At 41.8% G+C, this 26,503-nt stretch overlaps 1 protein-coding gene across 1 annotated transcript in view; it reads right to left on the bottom strand.

The window, feature by feature from the left end:
• Positions 1–958: 958 nt before the first annotated feature.
• The window catches only part of col9a3 (collagen, type IX, alpha 3), a 187,264-nt gene continuing 161,719 nt past the window's right edge, over positions 959–26,503 (bottom strand). Inside the window, exons 26-32 of the mRNA XM_059652715.1 lie at positions 22,946–22,990; positions 18,433–18,465; positions 17,306–17,452; positions 15,300–15,354; positions 7,157–7,339; positions 4,575–4,652; positions 959–1,949 (exon numbers count right to left, since the gene is read on the bottom strand). Coding sequence (XP_059508698.1) covers positions 1,765–1,949; positions 4,575–4,652; positions 7,157–7,339; positions 15,300–15,354; positions 17,306–17,452; positions 18,433–18,465; positions 22,946–22,990 — 726 coding nt within the window. The 3' untranslated portion in view covers positions 959–1,764. The remainder of the gene's footprint in view (positions 1,950–4,574; positions 4,653–7,156; positions 7,340–15,299; positions 15,355–17,305; positions 17,453–18,432; positions 18,466–22,945; positions 22,991–26,503) is intronic.

Genomic DNA, 26,503 nt, shown 5'->3' with positions numbered 1-26,503 from the left:
TATGCCAGTACTATGTTTTCAGTAGACATTTCAATTTAAAAGTCATTTGTATGCTGTTATGAAATGTTCTCCACTGGATGCGAACTTGTCAAGGTTCAGTGACATATATATAACATTAAGAACTTCCTTAAACTGTGCACCGGAGCTGTCAGAAAGACATATGATGGCCTTTTAACACAAAATGGTACTGCAGATCAGTGACTTTGTTGTAGCCAGCAGACAGTCTCAGACTGTGTTGCATTGGTATTCCTTCAATAGTTCACAGAAAGAACAAATATATGTATCAACCTTTTCCCCGTCATAAAAGGAGGCCATTTGATCATTGCCTGTGTGTTTACCATTTGGCGGGCTCTGGCAGAGATGCCTAAGACCTAATTAAACTAGGGAACAGGTCCTTGTTATATATTCATTAAGAGTTAGTTGGGTGAGATCTGGGTGTTTAATTTTTGTAGATATATTTCATACATGTATGGGGGACAGTTTATTGGAGTTTTGTGGTGTATAATTTGAATTAAAACTTTGACCAGAAAAGTGCATGCCTGAACTCCATCTCAGCAACTTTTAACCTCTGGTGTTTAACATGTTGCAGCTCCTTAACAAAGTTATCCAGGGAACCCATTCCATTTCCCCAATGTACTATTTTGATTTTTTCCCACCCTTTGGTTACCAATTTCCTTTCCAGTCCTTGGGCTCACCACTGACTTTTCTTCTGACATCCTCATGAAATTTACTTTTGAATCTGCTTTCACTGCCTTTTTGGGTAGCAAATTCCAGACCACTAATTTGATGCACTTTTAAAAAAAGAATCATCTTGCCCTTAATATACAAGCTAGCATTCATATATACATACCACTGCCTTCTTGTCTGAGCTGGAACTTAGCTTATTGGCAATTGCTGGGACTGAGGTAAGTTTTTCTTTTTTTTCTGTAAAGTGGCTTTATTCATTATCTTACAACAGTTGGTGGTAACAGCTTTATTTTACAGACAACAGGCACCCACAATTAATAAATATTATTTTAAAATCAAGGATACTGATTGGTTACAGTTCTTTGTGGATGCGGGAGTTTGACAGGGATTTATTAATTTATAGAAAATGTTACAAAATGGGATGGAATACAGTAACAACAAGCCATAAATTGTTACTTTGAATTCACAAAAACTTGTAATTTCCACAAAAAAGTTGTTACACTAGGAGAAATGCAGTTAAGAGAAAAAAAATGCAGGCACAAATAGTATGTCTCCTTTGCCAATACAATTAATTACTTGAAGGTCAGAAATTTGGCGTTGCTGTTTCTGGATTTAGGGTACTATACAAAACACTATGACCATTAGATTTATATCGTATGTACAGTGTAACCCCTCACAGTTCAGATAGTGTAGCATCAATAATTGCCATAAGGTGTTTCTAATTGAGGTAAGCATTTATAATCAATAGTATTTTGTAAGAAACAATGAAAACAAATGGAGTAGCCAAACTTAGGAAATAAGTATTTAAAAAGGAATATTCTAACCAGACAAGGCTAAGTGCAGATAATCTTTACAAATCTCAAACAGAATTGGAAAAATTAGGAAGAAACATGTGGTAAAAAGCAAAGTGTCGGTTTTTAGCACCTTCTCAAATATATTTATAAGACACTTGGATATCAGGAGCCAAAACATTGATCAATTGTCCTTGATTTTGTTGTCTCTTTCTATTCACTGAATCTCAGGAGGAACTCGGCTTCATTTCAAGTTATCTTCTTATTGCTTCTGTGATCGCATCCTTCATGACTTTTTGGGAGACCCTGATTTTACTGCTGCAACAGCTCCCTGGCAAGCAGAGGTATCACAGATTCCTGGTGTTCCCATAGCGCCATTTCTTCCAGGCCGTCCTGGATCTCCTGGAGGGCCCGGGTCCCCTTGTGCTCCGTCTCGCCCATTCTTACTAAGTCCCATGGCTCCTGGGGGCCCTACAAATGAGAAATGTAAGAAAAGTTACACAGAAGGAAATTGTAGCAATTAAGACTGTATATGAGGTATCGGGGTTGAGAGACTTCCATATTCAGATTTACAAGGCAATAAAATGATGACACTACAAATATGTAACAACATCAACACAGATCATAAATCCCCAAAGCAATTCATATAGACACAACAAACCAAAAGATGGACACAAACCAAAGGAGAGTTTAGGAATGTGACAAAAAGCTTCACAATAGAGATGATTTTTAAAAGAGCAGAAAATATGGTAGACAAAAGGGATTTTTTTTATTCATTCACAGGATGAGGGCATCACTGACCAGACAGCATTTATTGCCCATCCCTAATTGCCCAGAGGGCTGTTCAGAGTCAACCACATTGCTGAGGGTCTGGACTCACTGCTATAAAGACGGCAGTTACCTTTCCTAAAGGACATTAATGAACCGGATGGGTTTTTCCTCCAACAATCACTAATGGGCTTGTGGTCATCATTAGACTCTAGATTCCAGAACTTGTTTTAATTGAATTCAAATTCCACCATCTGCTGTAGTAGGATTTGAACCCAGGTTCCCAGAGCATTATCTGGGTCTCTGGATTAACAGCCCAGTGATAAATACTGCTAGGCCATTGCCTCCATTGTGGCAGGAGTCCAAAGTTTGCTAACCAGACAGCTCTGGACAGTTATCATTGATGTATAAGTGAAAGGAACAGAGTGTCCTGTTCAGGAATGTTTGTAAAGCTGGAAAACAATAAAGAGATGGGCTGGGGATGGGAGAGGTAACCATTAAAGAATAAAAGTGCAAGCATGTGAATTTTGCTTTGAGGTATTGAGTGACAGAAGGCCAGTTAAGGTTAGGTAGGGTAGGGGTGGGGATTGATGGCGAAAAGTGAGGAGGATATGGTGTTGCACAGGATTTGAGCTGCGGATTTTGCCTTCTTGAAAAGTGGAACCACATAGTTGTTCTCTAGTCCTCTAGCACACCCCTCCCACCACCCTAATGGCCAGGGAGGAATTAAAAATTTGGGTCACAGTGCCTTTCATTCCTCCCTCATCTTCCACAGCAGTCTGGGAAACAATTCATTTGGACCTGGGGACTGATCCACTTTTATGCACACCAAAACCTCCAATTCCATTTCACCCCCTCTAACAAACTGCTCAAGAAGCTCATAGTCCATCATCATCCCAAATTCTATAATTACATCTTTCTTCTTTCTCCAAAGTGAAGACAGATGGGAAATATTTGTTTAACAGGCTACCAAAGGCATCCAGCTCCAAGAAGAGATTGTGCCTTTGGTCCCTAATTGGTCTTACTGCTTTGTTGGTGTCTCCTCTTTAATATACTTACCTTGGGATTTTCCCTAATCTTACCCATCAGTGTTTTTTATCATGCAACTTCTTTTCTGCCCTAATTGTTTTCTTAAATTCATCCTGCACTTTCTATACTCCGCTAGGGCCTCTGTTGATTTGCTCCCTTTGTATCTATTAGAAACTTGTCTTTTCCTTCTTATCCAATCCTGAATATTCCCAGACATCCAGGGTTCTCTGGCTTGTTACTCTTACATTTCAGAGAACATCATTCACACACGTTACAGATCCAACCTCAAGAAAGGCATGTTACTTTTCTTTCTGACACAGTATTTTCCATTGTGTTTTGGGTATGAGTCACTTTCAAACATTTCTTAAGCTTCTCATCCGAACACTGTTTCTCCTTTTGTCTCACTGAACATTACACTTCTTCCCGGGCACTTGGCTCCTGCAGTTTCCTTGTTGCTGGTTCACTGGCTTCGGAGATGAAAGCTGATGAAAGCTTTAAATACTGAGCAACTTTGTTTTGTACACCAATAACAGTTTTGTTTCATATTTGATTATATTACAGATCTATCATTGCATATTCTTACTTAGCTCCCCAGATCCATTGATTTGACTGTATCACAACATTGGTTCAACTGTTCAAAAATATAGCATTCATAAAAATGTTGAGGCAGTCCAATACAAAACAGTTGTATCCAGCTTTTCTAGGTTTCATTGATCTGTTCAGCAGAAAATCCTACCAAGAAGATCAATATTAATTTTGTCCTGAAGGCTAGCACGCACCGTATTTTTCATGTTTTTCTGTCCACACTTCAGCATTTGTGTGTTGTTTTATGAGAAATAGTGTAATTGGATTCATTTAAAATTTTTGAAATAATGATAAATGAATTGTTTGACAGCAGATCTATTCATGTTTGACAAATGTTACAGGATGATTATTACAGGTGCTTCATCACACAGCTGCCAGTGGGGCAAAAAAAACACTGGGAATGCATAAGAGGGCAATTTTGGAGGATCACAGAGGTCTTTGAAGGTTATTGGGCTGGAGAACGTTGCTGATATAGGCAGTAACATTTATCTAACCTCCAAAACAAAAAAAATAAATTGCATCATTCACAACACAGTAAACATTCAACTTTAACATTGTTCTGCAGCAAAATGATTAGCTTACAAATATGCTCTTTGATGCATAATACAGAAGTTAATGATTTTAAAAAAAGCACACAGAAGCTTAACTCAAACTTGTCTGTATTATTGGATTACAGGGTTGTAAAAGAGATATGTCTGGTATGCAGCAGTATACCTGGAGGCCCTTGTGGTCCTACTAAGCCATCAATGGATTTGCCGATAACCCCCTTGTCTCCCTTTACACCACGGTCACCTTTAGGTAAAAAAGAGTAAGAATCAGGGTGGGCACAGTGTTATTCAACAGAGCTGTCAAGTGTAGCATACATTTATGTCAGGCTTCTGTAACACATTCTTCATTTTAATATACATATCACATGCATAGATACATCATTTTCAATAAATTGATCTTTAGCAACAGGTCTGTTCAATCTCTGCCAACTTCCTTTCCAATATACTTTGCAGATAATGTGAACCAAATAATGATTTTCAGCTCCATGTTATTCAGCAATCTGTCACAACTCTGTTTTATGCCGTCTTGATTTTGAAATAATTACCTTTTTCTCCTTTGTACTAGGGTGGAAGTGGCTGAAGTGGCGTAGAGTGCAGTGCCCTAGGTCAGGCTCAAAACTCATCTAAAGTCAACTACCAAAGGATGCAATTCCAGGGGAATGCTCCATGGTTTCTGCTAGACTGAGCACTGAGCAGACTGGAAAAGAAAAGGCTAAGGGATAATCTGACAGAAATCTTTAAACTTATAAAGGTATTTAATAAGGTAAACATAGAGGATCGTTTCCACTTGACCAGGCTAAAGGCAATAAATATATAAAAAGTCCAATAAGGAATTCAGAAAAAAAAATTATTTCCTGATTTTCACACACGGGAGTTAAGGTGAATGCCATAGATGCACTTAAGTCTGAGGTAGGAAGAAGTTGACGGGTAAAATGATAGGATGAGATGAAGTGGTGTTGAAGGAGAGTTGAGAGCATAGACACAAGCCCAGACCGGGGCTGAAAGTGTGTTACCACCAAGTTAAGGATGATACCTGCTACGTCACGCGTAGATTGTATTTAGAAGCTTTCTGGGATGGAGTAGGCTTCAGAGTGAGGTGTCTGATGAGAAAAGCATGGAGTCAGATCAACTCTAATAGGTACCAATTACAATGGAATACCAGAGGGAGGTGGTGTACTAGGGTTGCGTTGATGTTCAGACTGGCACACTATGGAAACTTGTAGACCTGCCAAGTCTCTCACCCAAGCCCCATGGAACCTTGCAACATGCAACCGAACACGCTTCTCTCAAAAAAAGTATTTTTGCTCCTTTTATACACTCCATAAAAGAAAGTGAATGCAGCAACTACGATCAGGTTGAACAGGAAAGGGAGAGAAAGTGAAATCAAGAATGTTTTGTGATTTGAAAGGGACATTGAAACAGATTTGGTAGCAACCTTTAAAGACAAATTGGATTAATACTTGAAGAGAAAAATAAATTACAGTTCATTCGGGAAAGGGCAGAGTTGAGGAATTAATTGAATAGCTCTGCTAGGGAGCTGCCACAGACACGACGGGCAAGCTAGTCTTCTTTTGGTAAGATAAATGAAAACAACCAGAACTGGAGGCAGCCATCATGGATTCCTGTAGCTGAATTCATCAAAAATGAATTTCTCTTCAAGACAAACAACATGGCAAAATCTTTCCTGATCCTTTTGATATTCCCATAACAATTCAATGGCATGAAGTATGGGCATTAACTGCTGGTGGAAATCATTACATCACCTCTGATCCAGTTGGCCATCACCATGGTCACATGGTATTTGGATGCATCTTGACTACCTTCAAACTCAGTAGGGACAATGAGCTACAATTCTTTACTGCCTAAACAGTCTCTGAATTTCATCTCTGGGCTGCTGGATGTGGGAAGCAGTTAACTTGAGTAAGTTCAATGTCCATCTTCTTCATTTACTGCCACACTATGGAAGCAGTAAGCCACTTCATCACCTCCACAGCATCTCTATCCCCTACAGCCTTTGTCACCGATACAGCATCAAGATTCTGAAGGGCCTTGATAGGGTAGACAGAGAGCCTGTAGTCACTGGCTGGTGAATCTAAACCTTGGGAAGACGAATTCAGGAGAAGGATTCAATTATTTCGCTCTGAGATGGGACATTTCTTCATGTAAAGGGTCATGACTCCTTGAAATTCTCCAACACAGTATTATCAGTGTTCCATTACTGAATGCATTTAAGCTTGAGAATAGGCAGACTGTCAGTGTCTCAGGGAATTAAGGAATATGTGGATTGGGTAAGAAAGTGGATTGAAGCTGAAGATCAGTCATGATCATATTGAATAGCATAGCAGGACTGAGAGGGCCGAATGGTCTACCCCTGCTCCTGTTTCTCATTGTCTTACAAGAGCAATGCCATGGAATCACAATCGCCACCAGGTCCCTTTTTAAGCCATACGCTATACCACTGGTCATTCAAATCCCAGAAATTTACATCGAGAATTCCTTACCCAATGTTGTTTGGGAGCATCACTCCTACAAAGACCGCATTAGTTCAAAAAGAAGGTTGACACCAACTCCTATGATATGGCAAGGGATTAGAAACACTGGCCTTGCCAGCGAACATCCACGTCCAAAAAGCAAAGCCCATTGGCCATTTCATGTTTTTACTGTTTTAAGTTGTACCGGTGAAGGTGTAGTCCAGCTGGTGATGGGTCAAATCCTGTGTCAAGTTAAACCCTCTGAAATCAGCCTTACCTCGTGGTCCTGTGTCACCAAGATCACCAGATGGTCCAGTCAATCCTGTTGGACCTTGTCTGCCTGGATGGCCAACATTGCCCTTCGGCCCTGGTGGACCCGGAGGACCAGGGGGGCCACGCCTTCCTATCATTCCAGGGGCCATTGGCCTTCTCAGATTATTAGCTAACAATGCAATCTGATCTAGAAGGAGAAATAAAAGTGAAGAAAATTCAACTTGCAATTAACTTTTCATTCTGGTCAGAGTTTTAAGCTAGGTTCTTGTTATGTATGATTTCAGGTATAGGTACATTTTTGGTATCTTTCAGTATTCGAACATTTCACCTCTGTTACAAAGCAAACCAGAAGAATGTGCATTATTACAGCACCTTTCAGAGACTCAGAATGTCCTCAATGCTCCACAGCCCATGCAGTCAAGTTACAGTTCTGCTATTTTTTCTTCCCCAATTCATAACACCCACTTCACAGAGAACAGCATGAGATGAATAGCCCTGATTAATTTGTTCCTGGTGGTGCTTATTGAAAGTTAAATATTGGCGATGGCACCCGGAGGACTTCCCTGCTTTTCTTCAAAAACACCATAACACCTTTTACATTTACCCGTGAGAGAAGATGGTGCTTCAGTTTAGCAAAAAGCTGGTTTCTCTAACAGCTTCTTTAGAGCTGCAGTGTGAGGGCTACCTAGGAGATGTCCTACTTCATTATGTTCCTGACTCCATTCCCATCTGGTGTTTTGATTAAAATGGAATCACTAGGTTAAAGATCAAGGCTGAACACCCCAACATGAGAAAGAGTAGGAGAGGCAAATAGATTCAAGGGTATTAAGATTAGACTTTATAGAATGTAGGAAGAATAAAAATTGAGAAAGGCAAGGGAGCCCAGTTTTGAAGTCCTGGCAAATAATATATTATATGAGGAGATGATAAACCAATCATTGGCCTCATGGTGTTGCATCTACAACGCATACATCATAATTCACCTTACAATAGAGGAACATTTCAGAGGAGGATAGCAATTTCAATAACACTGAGAGATTGTATATAAATCATAAATCCTGTGGGAGAAGTGTTGTCCAAGAGGTGAACATAGTTTTTGGGTCTTGGCTGGCCTCAGGCTTTCAAGCGTGAAGACAGGTCGGACAAGCATAACCTTTTCACTTGGAAGCAGGAGCAACCAGGGATGTGTTAGTTCATTACCTCAAGGTTAAATGAAGCTGTGCAACAGGAATATAATTTTAGTGGTAAAATTAAATTCAACATTTTTGTCGGATAAATTTGGCAAAAAGAGCATTTTTAGTTCAATTTTGGAACCAAACTCTATACCTTAGGTTTCTGATTGACTTAGTTTTGAAATTCTAAGTGCTGAAGAATAGTTTCAAAAATCCTTCAAGAGGCATAAATTTTGAAATTTATCTATGCACTGATATAGATGATAATGCATACATTCATTTTCAAGACAGAAACATCAAGGGAGATGTTAAGGAATATTTTCTTCACTTTTTTAAATAGAACATAGAACATAGAACATAGAACAGTACAGCACAGAACAGGCCCTTCAGCCCACAATGTTGTGCCGACCATTGATCCTCATGTATGCACCCTCACATTTCTGTGACCATATACATGTCCAGCAGTCTCTTAAATGACCCCAATGACCTTGCTTCCACAACTGCTGCTGGCAACGCATTCCATGCTCTCACAACTCTCTGCGTAAAGAACCTGCCTCTGACATCCCCTCTATACTTTCCACCAACCAGCTTAAAACTATGACCCCTCGTGCTAGCCATTTCTGCCCTGGGAAATAGTCTCTGGCTATCGACTCTATCTATGCCTCTCATTATCTTGTATACCTCAATTAGGTCCCCTCTCCTCCTCCTTTTCTCCAATGAAAAGAGACCGGGCTCAGTCAACCGCTCTTCATAAGATAAGCCCTCCAGTCCAGGCAGCATCCTGGTAAACCTCCTCTGAACCCTCTCCAAAGCATCCACATCTTTCCTATAATAGGGCGCCCAGAACTGGACGCAGTATTCCAAGTGCGGTCTAACCAAAGTTTTATAGAGCTGCAACAAGATCTCACGACTCTTAAACTCAATCCCCCTGTTAATGAAAGCCAAAACACCATATGCTTTCTTAACAACCCTGTCCACTTGGGTGGCCATTTTAAGGGATCTATGTATCTGCACCCAAGATCCCTCTGTTCCTCCACGCTGCCAAGAATCCTATCCTTAATCCTGTACTCAGCTTTCAAATTCGACCTTCCAAAATGCATCAATATCGTGTCCTGAAACAAATTAGATATGTGAAATAATAGATTCATATTTTAATGGTGTCCTTTCTCCTATGCACAATATTAATGTGCATGGAATACGAGTAAACATTCTCCACATACTTTACTTCAAACTGTCATGATTTCAGCCACAGCTGATTGCCTCAGCATTTCCCATTGTAAGTTGTTGACATGCCACACAGATTCCATACTCCTACCAAGGGTGGCATTCTAATGTCACCACTGGCACGTAAGTGTAATTGCACAATGCTGTGTGATGAAAAGGACTTGCCATTGTACATGAGCAAACAGGAGTTTATGGATGGAATATGCTCCGTATTTCACCTTCAGCCCTCACTATAACACCAGAGCTGGTGGAAGTTGTGATTTTCTTACTTCTACAATGGTCTATTGGACCGAAAAGTTGCAAATGTAATGCCACTGTTCAAGAAAGTAAGTTAGTTAGTGGGGAAATGCTAGAATGTATTCGGCATGTTATGAAGGAAATTGTAACAGTGTGCCAAAAAATCATAATACGGTTTCAAATCTTCTTCAGACACAAGAAAGGTGTGGGATAATAGATAGCTAAACTGGTACCTTTACTCAAGGAGAGTAGTAGAGATAAACCAGGGGTAGAGAGGCTTGTGAGTCTCACATCAGTAGGAGAGAAACAAAGAAATTCTCTATTCTGATGGACAGAATTTATTTTCACTCAGAGAGGCAATGATTAGTCAAAAATATTCAGCATGGCTTTGTTAGGGGGAGATCATGTCCAACAAACGTGATTGAGTTTTTTGAGGAGGTGACTAGGTGAGTAGATAGGGGTAGTGCAGTTAATGCAATCTGCATAAACGGCAGTAAGGTTTTTGATAAGGTGTTACATGGGAAACTGTTCAAGAAGGTAAGAGCCCATGGGAACAAAGCTAGTTTGATAAATTGGATCAAAAATTGTCTAAGAGGCTGGAAGTAGAAGGTGTTGTTTGATGTTTCTTGTATTTTTTATTCATTCATGGGATGAGGGCATCACTGACCAGACATTTATTGCCCATCCCTAATTTCCTAGAAAGCAATTAAAAGTCAGACACATAACTGTGGGTCTGGAGTCACATTTAGGCCAGACCAAGTGAGAATGGCCGTTTCCTTCCCTAAAGAACATTACTGAGCTAGATGGGTTTTTTCCTGACAATCGACAATGGGTTCATGGTCATCATTAGGTTCTCAACTCCAGATATTTGATTGAATTCAAATACCACCATCAAACCTAAGTCTCCAGAACATTACCAGGATCTCTGGATTAACAGTCCAGTGATAATACCACTAGGCCATCACCTCACCTGTTGTGAGTGCAAGCTTGTGTCCAGTGGCGAATAATGGGGTTCAGTGCTGAGCCCCTTACTGGTTGTGGTACATTAATGAGTTACACACAAATATAGGAGGTTTGATCAGTAAGATTGCAGATGACACAAAAGCTGATGGTGTGGTAGACTGTGAGGAGGAAAGCTTCAGGTAATACGACAATATAGATAGGCTGGTTAAATGGGCAGAACAATAACATTTCCGGTGAAGGGTCTAGGCCCAAAATGTCACCTTTCCTGCTCCTAAGATGCTGCTTGGCCTGCTGTGTACATCCAGCTCCACAGCTTGTTATCTCGGATTCTCCAGCACCTGCAGTTCATATTATCCCAGAACAATGACATTTATAGTTTAACCTTTTAATAAAGTTGCTTTTAATAAAGGTGTCAAATGTTGCACCTCAGGAGGAATAACAAGGCAAGGGAGTACATGATGGATGGTTTATTATAACCTGGTTAGTATGAGAATAGGCAAGACCTCAGTAAGTATATGAATAGATCCTCGAAAGCAACAAATCAAGTGGATAAGAAGGCATCTGGGATACCTTGCCTTAATTAGTTGAAGGATTGGGTACAAGAGCTGTGAGAGGGTTAGGGTTAGGGAAGTTATGATGGAGCTGTATAGGGCATTAGTTAGACCCACAGCTGTGTGCAGTTCTGGTCACCACATTATACGAAGGATACGTTTGCACTGAAGGGCGTACAAAGGAGATTCACCAGGATGTTCCCTGGGTTGGAGTGTTTCAGCTATGAAGAGAAACTACACAGACTAGGGTTGTTTTCCTTGGAGCAGAGAACATTGAGGTAGGGACCTGGCTGAGGTCTACAAAGTTATGAAAGGTATAGATAGGGTCAATGGGAATAAACTTTTCCCCTTAGTAGTGGAGTTACTTACAAAGTGACATGGGCTTCAAGTAAGGGGCAGGAGATTTAGAGGGGATTTAAGTGTAAATTCTTTTATTCAGGCAGATGTCTGAAACTCACTGCCTGAAAGGGTGGTAGAAGTGGGATCCATTACAACTTTTAAGAAGTATTGAGATGAATATTTCTAATACCATAGCATACAAGGCAATGGGGCAAGTGATGAGAAATGGGATTATAGTATACAGGCATTTGATGATCGGTATGTGTACAATGGGCCAAAGGGCCTCTCACAGTGCTGTAATCTTCTACGGCTGTATGATGAATTAAAATCTCCTTTAATAGAATAACAGAACATTGATGAAGATAGTGAGGTTGATGTTGTACATATAAGCTTTCAGAAGGGGCTTAATGAAGATTCACAAAATAGACTTATAACAATACTCTGATAGATCAAATAAGGGCAGCTATTTCTAGTGAGAGGTAGGTTGGTAACCATAGTATACAGATGTAAGGTATTTTTAATAAGTTAATGAGAGGTGACATGAGGAGAAAACGTTTTATGCAGTGAGTTGTTACAATCTAGGAAGAACTAAAGGAGGTTCGTAAGATCAGGCAGGATATGTAGCAAAGAAACTGCCCATTCATCCCAACCAGTCCAGGCTAGCCTTCATGCTTTACTCAAGCAACCTCCCATCATTTCTGACCTAAATGTATCACTGTGACCCTCTATTCCATTCTCCCTTAAACTCTTGTCTAGATTCTGTTTTGATGTAACTGTGCTATTTCCTTCAACCACGTGTGGGAACAAAATGCATATTCTCACCATCCTTTGGATGAAGGGATTTCTTCTGAGCTCCTTTTAGGTTTCTTTGTGACAATCATGACTGTCAAAGCAAACTGGTTAAAAAGCAGAGAGTAGGACTAATTGGATAATTCTTCCATAGAGCTAGCACAGGCATGATAGACCAAATGGCCTCCTTCTGTGCAGTATAATTTCTAAGAACATGGTCTTATGGAAAGGAAATTAGATTTGGTTGACAAATCAGAGTTGTGCTAATTGGGTAACCCTTTGAAAGAGTCATCACAAAAATGATGATCTGATGAGGATCTGTCAATGCTGTAACCATCAGGGTAGATCAAGGGGAAACTATAGACGTGGTATATTTGGATCTTTACACAGCATTTGTTAAGGAGCCACAGAAAATTTTATTACATAAAATTAAGACTTGTGCAAGACCAACAAATTTATATGAATAAAGAGTGAATAGACAGAAATCAGAGAGTAGAAATAAATGTGTCATTTTCAGACTGTTAATAGTGGGATACCACAAAGATTGTGCTGGGGATCCGGCTAGTTGCAATCTACGTTACCGATTTGGACGGAGCGATAGAGAGTGCTGGATCCACATTTTCTGACTATTCAAAATCACTTGGGTCAATAGGCTTTGAGGAAGACACAGAAAATGCAGAGTTATAAATAGGTGAAGTGGGCAGGTAAGAAGGTGGCAGATGGACTATAATGTAATTAAATGTGAGGGTATTCACTTTGATAGAAAGAATTGAAAAACAGAATATATTTTAACTTGGGAGAAAGTATTTAACATTGGCGTTTACAGGGATTTGGATGTTTTAGTACAAGGAACACAGGAGATTTGCATGCAGGTACAACAAGCTATTAGAATGGTAAATGTTACATTGGCCTTTACTGTGAGAGAACTGGAGAAATTCTTGCAGTAATTGCATAGTGCTTTGGGAAGGATATTCCCAGACTGCCAGGTTTAGATTCTGTCTCCTTGAGGAAGGTGTACCTGCCTTAAACAAGACACAGAAAAGGTTCACTGGGGATCGATTCTTAGGGCAAGAAGGTTGTGCTGTGAGGAGATTCTACCGAGTAGAATCAGTCCAGATTTGCTGGAGTTTCACTGGGGAAATCATTGAAGTCCTATAGATTCTGAGACCATTTGACAGGATATCTGAGATGTTGTTTCCTGGCTGGAGATCTTAGAACTAGGTGCATAATCTGAAGATAAAAGGAGGGCAATTTCAAACTAAGATGAAAAGAATTTGATTTTTCATTCAGACAGTTGAGAATCTTTGGAATTCTCCACCCCAGACACATGACTACACAAGACTGAGATCAACAGAGTCATAGAGTCATACAGCATGGAAACAGACCATTCAGTCCAACCAGTCCATGTCGACCATAATCCCAAACTAAATTAGTCCCAACCTGTTTGCACTTGGCTGATATCTCTCCAAACCTTTCCTATTCATGTACTTATTCAAATGTCTTTTCAACATTGTCTCTGTACCCACATCCACCACTTCCTCTGGAGGTTCATTCCACACATGAACCACACTCTGCATAAAAAAGAGCTGCCCCTCATAGCTTTTTAAAAAACTGTTTCCTCTCACGCTAGAAACATGCCCCCTACTCTTGTAATCCCCACTAGGGGAAAGGCCCAGCTATTCAGCTTATCTGTATACGTTGTGATTTTACAAACCTCTATAAGGTCACCCCTCCAACCTCCTACACTCCAGTGAAAAAAGTCCCAGCCCATCCAGTCTCTCCTTATAACTCAAACTCTCCATTCCCAGCAACATCCTGAAAAAACTTTTCTGAACCCTCACCAGGGCGAACAGGACACAGTAACCCAGAAGAGGCCTCACCGATGTCCTAGACAACCTCAATAAGACGTATCAACTACTGTACTCGAAGGTCTGAGCAATGAAAGCAAGCATGCTAAATGCCTTCTTAATCACCCCGTCTATCTGTGATGCAAAAGTCACTGAATTTATTGAACTCTTAAAAGAATCAAGTTGTTTGCGGGTTGGCAGCAAAGTTGAGTTGAAGTGGAAATGGAAGCATGATCTTATTAAACAGTGGAGAAGACTTGAGCCCTATGGTGTATTCCAGTTTCAACTTCCTGTGTCTTGATACTGTGAAAAAGTGACAGCCATATTAAGAATGAGATCAATCAGTCAAAGATCAATTTCAACCCCATTGTAATATAATGTGTTCCAATGCAATTAACCATCTGAGGATTAAGCTGATTAATAAGCTTAAATTTAAAGATACTAACAACTTTATGTATTAGAAATGACAATGTAATTTACAGGACATTCATTTGTTTTGTGATACCATTTATTCCCTTTTCAAATGTCCTCCCAACTTATCATATCTCACTGTATAACTTGCATTCCATTTTCCCACATGTATTTATCCCGCTATTGGCTTCAACCATTCCACGTTGTCATGAGTTCCACATTCTAACCAGTCTCTAGGTAAAGATCATTCTCTCTCTTCTAAAGAAATGTGTTACCCCACTAAATGTGAATTTATAAATATTTTAAAGTCTGGGAATGGCTCAGATTTCAGTGAAGCTAACCAATGCATCATAACTGAGTGCAGAATGATGAATATTCTTTGTGCAAGGTTAATTAATTAATTGAGCCAAACGACCAACTCCTGGAGAAGAGTAATTGGAATTAAAACGTTAATTCTGATTCTACCTTCACAGTTGGTGTGAGACCTGCTGAGTTGCTCGAGCAGTTTCTAATTTTGTTTCAGATTTCCAGCCTCCACAGTTCTTTGTTTTATTTTATTGGCCAACTGCTTCTCCTGTTTTCCATGTTTTGATGTTTCTTTAACACAAACTCACCATTGATCAGGCTGTGACAGAGTTCCCGGATTCGTTGCTCACTTGCATGTTTTCCCTGTGGATGAGTGAGAGAAAAGCATGTAATTTGATGAACATGAATCTGGGACAGAGAACTAAGGAGGAATGGGGAGCCATACACACTGCCAACTTAGAAAGTGCGAGGTGATATAAACTTCCAGTAAACAAAGGTAAAGGCATCATAGTCTTACCAGACTATTGAGCTCTTTCTCATTAGAGAGGGGCAGTTGATGGTGGTTTAACCTGAGGGTCACCATGCCTAAGGTGAGGGGAAAGGTTGAGAGGGATAGTCCTTCATGGTAACCTCAGCCAGTGCAGGAATTGAACCCTCACTGTTGGTGTCACTCTGCTTCACAAGGCAGCCAAATGAGCTAACTAACCTGTCATGTAGAAAGTAATTTTACAGTACAGGCATCCACATTAACAGTCTGGCATTTAATTAATGTATTCTGTATGTTGCAGGGTTTAAATCAAGCCATTGGGATGCTGCTTTCCCAAGAAAACGTGTTGTCAGATTAATACAAATGAAGAAGCATGAAAGGGAATACTTACAACTTATTTTGGAAAGAGATTGTTAAGGCTAGCTTGAAGATAACCACGGTGGCTCGGTGGTTAGCACTGCAGCCTCACAGCGCCAGGGACCTGGGTTTGATTCCAGCCTCGGGTGGCTGTCTGTGCGGAGTTTGCACATTCTCCCCGTGTCTGCGTGGGATTCCTCCGGGTGCTCCAGCTTCCTCCCACAGTCCAAAGAAGTGCAGGCCAGGTGGATTGGCCATGCTAAATTGCCTGTAGTGTTCAGGGGTGTGTTGGTTATAGGGGGATGGGTCTGGGTGGGATGTTTCAAGGGGCGGTGTGGACTTATTGGGCTGAAGGGCCTATCCCCACACTGCAGGGAAGCAAAATCATCTCTATTTTAAGAGACCACCTGAATTCGGCTGGGATGCAGCTTCAAAATTTTCTGGGACAGAAGTATCTGTCACAAGAGGATGATGAGATGATGAATTTAGAATTAATAGGCTGAGAGCACATCATTGTTTACGCTGTTCCTGATTTTGTTGCAGTAAGATTACTGGCAAATTAACTACCAGATGGGCTGGTGTTGTGGGGGAGTAGCGGATGGTGATTTTTATTTTATTCATTAACAGGATGAGGGTATTTTTGGCTAGGCAGCATTTATTGCTCATCCCTAATTGCACAGAGGTCTGTTCAGAGTCAATGACATTGCTGTGGGTATGGAGTCACATGTAGGCCAGACCAGGTAAGATTTTAAATAGCATTTTGTTGTATTATGAATTGCACTGCCTGAGAGTGTGCTACAACTAGACTTAATACTTAACTTTAAAAGTGACCTGGATAAATACTGGAAAAAGGGAACAATTTGTACTTATATAAAGTTTCTAATGTTTTAAAATATCCCAAGGCTCCTCACAGGAGAGTTAGCAAAACAAATAACTGGTACAGAGCCATAAGCTGGGATATTAGAAAAGTAGCAGCAGAATTGAAAAGTCACTCAAGATCGAGTGGTGGGAGAGCCAGAGAATCTTGGGATGAAAGCAGCAGGACACTCAGCATCCAGTTGCGAGTGGCATAAAAATGAGAATAGACAAGAGACCAGACTTGAAGGAAAGCACAGAATTCAAACTGTTTGAGCACAGGAAGTAGAATTTGGAAACAAAAACGTGAAAAGTGAAAAGGAGAAATTGGCAGAGGTGTGAATAAAGAGAAAGGGAAATGCATCTAATTGCACAGCTCCTTCATGTCAGGATGGGCTGAATGGCCTCCTTCAGAACTGTATGAATTTTCCTTGCGTAAAGGAGCTGTGCTCGCGAAGTTGCCACATCTCAGGTATGCGTGGGATTGAAATTTACTGGGAAGGCTGCTGTATGAAGTGTCTCAGATTCATTATTCCCTACATCAAGTTCAAAGTGAAAGTTACAGCTAAAACTGCCCTTGCCCTGTTCTAGAGGATTTCTCAAGACTTTACTCACAGGAGGACCTGCTTTTCCAGTAGTCCCAGGAATACCACGCTCTCCGGCTACACCAATTAGCCCAGGAGGACCAGGAACACCATCTGAGCCAGGAACCCCAGCTGGACCAGGATTCCCTTTACGTCCCACCTCACCACGAGCTCCTGGCTGCAAACATCAGGTAGACAAAAATAAAATGAATTAATAGTTTGGCTAGTTTTGCACAAGATCCAGTTAGAGGTCAAAAACTGAATTGGTATGAAATAGCTGTCAGCTGCAAACTGACAAATTTAATGAATGCAAAGTAGTGGATTTATTCTTTTCTGCTCTTTTCTCTTTTTCTCCCTTCCAAAGGCCTTTTTATTGAAGAAGAGCCACATCAGACTTGTTCAAAATTAGCTTAATTTCTCTGTCCACACTGCTGCCAGATCTGTTGAGTTTCTCTTGCATTCTCTGTCGTTTTCTGCCTTTTCATTGGGTGTGGTGTGAGGCCGTTTGCTGACGTGAATTTGACAACTTGCAGCAGACTGACAGACCTGCCTGTTGTAAATACGGGGAGAATGGTAACCATGGTGTGGAGGTGCTGCTGTTGGGCTGGGTGCTCAAAGTCAGAAGTTGTTGACGAAGGAGCAATGGCCTGAAAGCTTGTGATTTAAAATAAACCTGTTGGACTATAACTTGATGTCTCATGACTTCTGACCTTGGGCAGAATAGGGGCAACTTACCATTCCCATTGCTACCATGCTCAGCCCAGTAAGTGTCAGATGGGCCTGTAACTGAGTGAGCAGCTCACCCAACTGGCTAGAGGTGGGCTTTCTTTCAAAAAAGCACCATTTCTTCTGGAGATCATGGGAACTGCAGATGCTGGAGAATCCAAGATAACAAAGTGTGGAGCTGGATGAACGCAGCAGGCCAAGCAGAATCTTAGGAGCAGGAAAGCTGAAGTTTTGGGCCTAGACCCTTCTAGATCAGCTTTTGTGCTCCTAAGATGCTGCTTGGCCTGCTGTGTTCATCTAGCCCCACACTTTTTTATCTTCATTTCTTCCAGAGACAGTGTCAGAATCATTTGTGATGTGTGTGAGGAACTTGACTTTAAACCTATGATTCACAAAGGTCCCAATTGATGGCATTTCTCTGATGACACTTACCTCTCCCTTCTGCCCCTGTGGTCCTGGCTGACCCTAAAAGGGAGCAAAACAAAAGTGGTTAAAGATTCAATTGGGAGTAGGCTTTCATCTGTGCAGGCTTGGTCTCCTGATGGCAATCGGTAATAGTGGCCAGAGATAGCAGGAACTGCAGATGCTGGAGAATCTGAGATAACGAGGTGTAGAGCTGGATGAACACAGCAGGCCAAGCAGCATCAGAGGAGCAGGAAGACCTATGTTTTGGGCCTAGACCCTTCTTCAGTCTGTAGCTGAAGGTGATTCCACACCCAGCTGAATATGCAGACAACCATTTCCCCAATACTTCACATCAATGCGAAGCAAGTTCTCAAAAAGACCTCATGTTCCATCTTGGACAAGGGAGAATTCCATGCACACATGCGGAGACTCACACAGAGACACAGACACAGACACAAGCACACAATACACATACGCACCCCACACACACAACACACGTACATACCCCATGCACACAACACACACATGCAAAACACACACACACGCAAAACACACACACACACGCAAAACACACACACACACAAAACACACACACACATGCAAAACACACACACACACACATGCAAAACACACACACACACGCAAAACACACACACACACGCAAAACACACACACACACGCAAAACACACACACACAAAAAACACACACACACAGACACCACACATGTACACAATGCACATGCACTCACACCCCACGCACACCACACACACGGGGTGAATTTGTGTTTGCAGGTACTTTCAATTTTGTTCAAAAAGTACACAATTTATAGACAGCCAGTCAATGTCGCATTTTATAAATTCCTACTTTAGAAATAAAGCCAGCCTGACTCCAAACCAAAAAAAAACGGATTCTAAACAAGGCCTCACACCTAACATGCATTGCCTGACCTAAAATATCACCGCTTCTTTACACTTATAAAAAAACCTTCAGTTCTCTCAGAGCAGTGACTTGAAAATAATTTTGGCATTTATATAATCATGTTAATGAATTAAAACCTTCTACCTGATTAAAGATTTAACAGCTTCTTAGGTTTGTTTAATACATCCTCATCAGTGGTGTGACCCTTTGATCTTTTATTTATAAGTTCTGTATCTATTACCACCTTTCTCACTAACACCTGAAGAAGGCACGAGGATCCAAAACTTATGATTTCAAACAAACCTGTTGGGCTATAACCTGGTGTTGTGTGATTTCTGACCTTGTCCGCCCCAGTCTAACACCAGCACCTCCACATCTTTCTCACACACACACACACACACACACACACACACACACACACACACACACACACACACACACAAAGACACACACACACACACCAGACCATTCCTCCTCATCTCACATCCAAAGGGTCGCCCTTTCACTCTGAGGCTGTCCCCCTTGGGTCCTAGTCTCTCCCATGACTAGAAACATCTTCTTCATGTCCACTCTATCCAGGCCTCTCAGTATTCTGTTAGTTTCAATCACATCTTTCTGTCATCCTTCTAAACTCCATCAAGTACAGACCCAGAATCCTCAATTGCTCCTCATATGACATGCCCTTCAACCCTGGGGTTATTCTTGAAAACCTCCACTGGACCCCCTCCAAGGCCAGCACATCCTTCCTCAGCCCAAAACTGCTCGCAATATTCCAAATGCGGTCTGACCAGAGCTTTACACAGCCTCAACAGTACATGTCTGCTCTAGTATTCTTTCGATTAGATTAGATTCCCTACAGTGTGGAAACAGGCCCTTTGGTCCAACAAGTCCACACTGCCCCTTGAAGCATCCCACCCAGACCCATCCCCTATAACCCACACATCCCTGAACACTACAGACAATTTAGCATGGCCAATCCACCTAACCTGCACATCTTTGGACTGTGGGAGGAAACCGGAGCACCCGGAGGAAACCCACGCAGACACGGGGAGAATGTGCAAACTCCACACAGACAGTTTCCCGAGGCTGGAATCGAACCCAGGTCCCTGGCGCTGTGAGGCTGCAGTGCTAACCACTGAGCCACCGTGCTGCCCTCTCTTTAAATGAATGCTAACATTGTATTTGCCTTTCTAACTGCCACCTGAACCCACAAGCTAACTTTAAGAGAATCCTAAAGTAGGACTCACAATTCCCTTTGTGTTTCAGATTTCCCAAACCTTTCCTCAGTGAGAAAACAGTCAATGCCTCTCTTCTTCCGAACAAAATGCATAACCTCATACTTTCCCACATTCTATTCCATCTTCCCCTTCTTTTCCTACTGTCCAAATCCTTCTGCAGCCTCACTGCCTCTTCAACACTACTTGCCCCTCCATCTATCTTTGTGTGATCTGCAAATATAGCACAATGCCCTCAGTTCCTTTGTCCAGACCATTAATGTAGAACAACATCAATGTTGCGTTTCTTGAGGGAAGCCTTTAGGGAGTCTTTGCGATGCTTCCTGTGGCCTTCTCTCATGTGAGTGCCTTCCTTGAGCTGGGGAAAGATGATTTGCTTTGGCAGTTGGAACACATCCCAAGTACATGGCCAGCCTGGAGAAGTTGGTTTCGGATAATCATGACCTTGATGCTGGTGCTGTTAGCTGCTTCAATCTTACTGCTGTTTGCTTGCTTGTCCTCCCAGCTGATGTCTCAAACAACGCTGATGGTAATTCTTAAGGGTCTTGAGGTGATATCAATATGTAATCCAAGTTTTGGAGCCATGTAGAAGACTTGGAATTATGTGAAGTAGCCATAGTCCTACCAGATCACATGGATACTCTCTCATTGGAGAGAAATGGCTCGCGGTGGTTTAACCTGAGGGACACCATGCCTCAGGTGAGGGGAGAGGTTAAGAAGGAGAATCCTTTGTGATGGCATCAGCTGGCACAGGGTTTGAACTGACTCTGTTGGTTTTATTCTGCATCACAAGCCAGCCATCCAGTCAACTGATCTAACCAAGTCCTCAGAAGGATAACAGCCTTATATTCACGTTTGGGAGGATTTCTCTGTTGCTCTTAATCAAGGAATGGACTGGAACTTGATCTGAGACCGGGTGGTAAAGGATTAGAATCTTCTTGAGGTTGAAGCTGAAACAAATTCTTCATTAAGTGCCCATAATGATGTTAAGGGAGGCTTGAAGATTCTCTTCTGAGAGCAGAGATAGCATTGTCATCCACATACTGAAGTTCCAAAAGCGAGGTCAATGTCAGGTTCCTCTTGGATTCCAACAGTTGAAGTTGACAAGTTTTCTGTCCATCCTGTAGACAATGTCCACACCACTTTGAAGCTGGTTCTTGGCAAGATGAAGAATGGTACAAAAACAGAAATTGCTGGAAAAGCTCAGCAGGTCTGCCAGCATCTGTGAAGAGAGAAGCAAAGTTAACACTTTGGGTCCAACTGCCCTTCTTCAGAACTGAATTTTCCAATTTTGATGAAGGGTCTCTGAACCTGAAACGTTAATACTGATTTCTTTCAACTGATGCTGCCAGTCCTGTTGAGCTTTTCCAGCAATTTCTGTTTCTGTTTCTGATTTCCACTATCTGCAGTTCCTTCTGTTTTTAGATGATGGAGGAAAGGGTGGGGGTGATGACACATCCCTGGCTGACCCCTTCATGGCCTCAAAGGATTCTGTTACATTACTATCAGTAAAGACCATCACGGACATCTTGTTGTGGAGGAGATAGAGGATGTTGATGAATTTCACTGGACCGATAGCCTTTGACAGGATTTTCCACAGCACTTCCAGACTGAGTCAAAAGCCTTGGTCATATCAGTGAAGGCCATGTAAATGGGGTGGTCTTGTTCCTGGCAATATATCATTATCATATTGCAACTAGTAGTTCATTACCATAAACGATTTGCATCTTATTATCATAATACAATCAACATATTACAAACATTTTACAATCAAGAGCTACTTATTGCAAATAACTCACTAATATAAAGCAATGACCAGCCAATATATTGACAGGGTGGATATGGAAAGTTTGTCCTATGGGAGAGGTGAGGAGCAGGGGGGCATCATCTCAGAGTAGGGAGTCATCCATTTCATACAGAGATGAGGAGAAATTTCTACGCACAGAGGGGAGTGAATCTGTAAAATTCTTTACCAAAGTGGTCTGTTGAGGCTGGGTCATTGAGTATATTCAGGTTTGAGTTAGATTTTTAATGAGTAACGGACTCAAGGGTTATGGGGAAAAGTGGAGTTGAAGATGATCAAATCAGCCACGATCTTATTGAATGGTGGAGCAGAATGATGGGCTGAATGGCCTCCTGCTTCCACATTTGATGGTCTTATATTCATAGCAGTATCTCATCCTATTATAGCGAAATATCAGATGATAATCAGGCTGGGCAGGCAGGTGAGTCCATACGCATACTGTGTGACTGAAAGAACTGGCAGTGTTTATTGTTAGTGTACAACAGGGATTGGCATGTTCTATCAGCTGTGATCAGTATCCATGAGTAACAAGGTCTGCTACATCAAAAAGAAATTCTGACCTCATGTTAGATTTTAACTCACCAACTCTCCTTTCTCTCCTGGGAGCCCATCAGATCCTGCAAGTCCCTGTAAAATAGTAAATACAACAGGTGGTAATCGGTGCTTAAACAACAGAAAGTATGTTGCATTCCCAGTGTTAAGTAAAACATCACTCGGGGAGTCTTTTCTTGTAATGTGATGGAAAGTTGTGGAAATGTACATTAGATTATATGAAAAGGCTAAAGATAGGTTCTGGGTCCTTGTTTGCCTGCTGACTATTTACCAGTTGTTCTTTTTTGAAAGGCCTCTAATTCTCAGGCTTCACCACTCAATACAGGGATTTTTTTTTCACTCATTCATGGGATGTGGGTGTTGCTGGCTGGGCCCCTGTATTATTGCCCTTGAGAGGGTGGTGCTGAACTGCCTTCTTGAACTGCTGCAGTCCATGTGTGGTAGGTAGACCCACAATGCCATTAGGGAGGGAATCCCAGGATTGTGACCCAGTGATACTGAAGGAATGGCAATATATTTCCAAGTCAGGATGGTGAGTGGCTTGGAAGGGAACTTGCAGGGGGTGATATTCCCATGTATCTGCTGCCCTGGTCCTTCTACATGGACGTGCTTGTGGGTTTGGAAGGTGCTGTCTGAGAGTCTTTGATGAAGTTCTGCAGTGCATCCTGCAGATAGTACACACTGTTGTTTCTGAGCATTGGTGGTGGAGGGAGTGGATGTTAGTAGATGCAGTGCTGGCCAAGTTGCCTGCATTATCCTGGCTGGTCACAGAGATATTCAGCATAGAAACAGACCCTTTGGTCCAATTTGTCCAGGCCAACCAGATATCCTCAATAAATCTAGTCCTGTTTGACAGCATTTGGCCTATATCCCTCTAAACCATTCATATTCATATACCTGCCCAGATGTTATAACTGTACCAGCCTCCACCACTTCCTCTGGCAGCTCATTCCATACACGCACCAGCCTCTGCATAAAAAAGTTCTCCCTTCGGTACCTTTTAAATCTTTCTCTTCTCACCTTAACCTAGACTCTCTAGTTTTGGATTCCCCCACCCTGGGGAAAAGACCTTGTCTATTCACCCTATCTATGTCCCTCATGATTTTATAAATTTCTATAAGATTACCCCTCAGTCTCCAACACTCCAGGGAAAATATCCCCAGCCTATTCAGCCTCTCCCTGTAGCTCAAACCCTCCAACCCTGGCAATATCCTTGTAAATCTTTTCTGAACCTTGTCAAGTTTCACAACATCCTTCCTACAGCAGAGGAACTGGAATTGCACACAGTATTCCCAAAGTAGCCTAAACAATGTCCTGAACAGCCATAACATGATCTCCCAATGTCTATACTCAATGTACCGTCCAAAAAAGGTAAGCATATCAAATGCCTTCTTCACTATCCTGTCTACCTGCAACTTCACTTTCAAGGAACAATGAACCTACACTCCAAGGTTTTTTTTGTTCAGCTACATGCCCCAGGATCTTACTGTTAAGTGGATAATTCCTGCCCTGATTTGCCTTTCTAAAATGCAGCACCTCACATTTTCCTAAATTAAATTCCATCAGCCACGGAGGAGAAAACAGAGTTAACGTTTAGGGTCCGGTGGCCACTTCTCCATCTGTTGGCCCATCTGATCAAGATCCCATTGTACTCTGAGTTAACCTTCTTCGCAGACCACTACACCTCCAATTTTGGTGTCATCTGCAAACCTACTAACCATATCTTGTACATTCACATCCAAATCATTTATATAAATGACAAGAAGCAGTGGACCCAGCACTGATCCTTGTGCACACCACTGGTCACAGGCCTCCAGTCTGAAAAGCAACCTTCACCACCGCCACCATCTGTTTTCTACCTTCGAGCCAGTTCTGTATCCAAATGGCTAGTTCTCCCTGTATTCTGTGCGAACTAACCTTGCTAATCAGACTACCATGAGGAACCTTGCTCAGCACCTTACTGAAGTCCATATAGATCACGTCTTCTGCTCGGCCTCTTTGTTACTTCTTCAGAAACCTCAATCAAGTTAGTGAAACATGACTTCCCATGCACAAAGCCATGTTGCCTATCCCTAATCAGTCCTTGCCTTTCCAAATACATGTAAATCCTGTCCCTCCAACAATTTGCCCAGCATCGATGTCAGGGTCACTGGTCCATAGTTCCCTGGCTTTTCCTTACCACCTTTCTTAAATAGTGGCATCATGTTAGCCAACCTCCAATCTTCTAGCACTTCACCTAGGGCTATCGCTGTTACAAATATCTCAGCAAAGGGCCCAGCAATCACTTCCCTAGCTTCCCACAGAGCTCTAGGGTATGCCTGATTAAGTCCTGGAGATTTATCCAGCTTTATGCATTTTAAGACATCCAACACCTCCTCCTCAGTAATATATTGCTAGTTATTTCCCCACATTCCCTATCTTCCTTATCCTGCTCCACAGTAAACACTAACGGTAGCGAGTTTTGAGAAGATTTGTAGCTCAGGTTGAGGTTCTGGATGTAAGTTTGTTCGCTGAGCTGGAAGGTTCATTTTCAGACATTTCGTCACCATTCTAGGCAACATCATCAGTGAGCCTCCAGTGAAGCGCTGGTGTTATGTCCCACTTTCTATTTATGTGTTTAGGTTTCCTTGGGTTGGTGATGTCATGTCCTGTGGTGATGTCATTTCCTGTTCTTTTTCTCAGAGGATGGGAGATGGGCTCCAAATCAATGTGTTTGTTGATGGAGTTCCGATTGAAATGCCATGCTTCTAGGAATTCTCGTGCGTGTCTCTGTTTGGCTTGTCCTAGGATGGATGTGTTGTCCCAATCAAAGTGGTGTCCTTCCTCATCTGTATGTAAGGATACGAGTGATAGTGGGTCATGTCGTTTTGTGGCTAGTTGATGTTCATGTATCCTGGTGGCAAACACTACATTGGACAAACAGGCAGAAAGCTAGCCACCAGGATACATGAACATCAACTAGCCACAAAACGGCATGACCCACTATCACTAGTATCACTAATGGTGTCAAGCTTGTTGAATGTTGTTGAAATTGCACTCATCCAGGCAAGTGGGGAGTATTCCATCACACTCCTGACTTGTACCTTCTAGATGGTGGACAGACTTTGGGGAGTCAGGAGGTGAGTTACTCACCGCAGGATTCCGAGCCTCTTATCTGCTATTGTAGCCATAGTATTTATTCAGCTAGTCCAGTTGAGTTTCTGGTCAATGGCAGCCCCCAGAATATTGATAGTGGAGGATTCAGAATGGTAACACCATTGAATGTCAAAGAGATTTAGATAGATTCTCTTATTGGTAATGGTCATAGTCTCGCACTTGTGTGGGACCAATGTTCCCTGCCTCTGGTAGCCCAAGCTTGGATATTGTCCAGGCCTTGCTGAATATGGTCATATGCTTCTTTAGTATCTGAGAAGTTGTGAATGGTGCTGAACATTACACAGTCTTTGGTGAACATCCCCACTTCCGACCATATGATGGAGGGAAGGTCATTGTTGAAGCAGCTGAAGATGTTTGGGCCTAGGACACTACCCTGAGGAAATCCTGCAGAGATGTCCTGGAGCTGAGATGACTGACCTGCCACATAACCAT

This window comes from Stegostoma tigrinum, chromosome 19, assembly GCF_030684315.1.
Source record: "Stegostoma tigrinum isolate sSteTig4 chromosome 19, sSteTig4.hap1, whole genome shotgun sequence".
NCBI lineage: Eukaryota > Metazoa > Chordata > Chondrichthyes > Orectolobiformes > Stegostomatidae > Stegostoma > Stegostoma tigrinum.
Note: the sequence above shows the minus strand (reverse complement) of the source record. Positions and strands in the feature narration are given on the sequence as shown.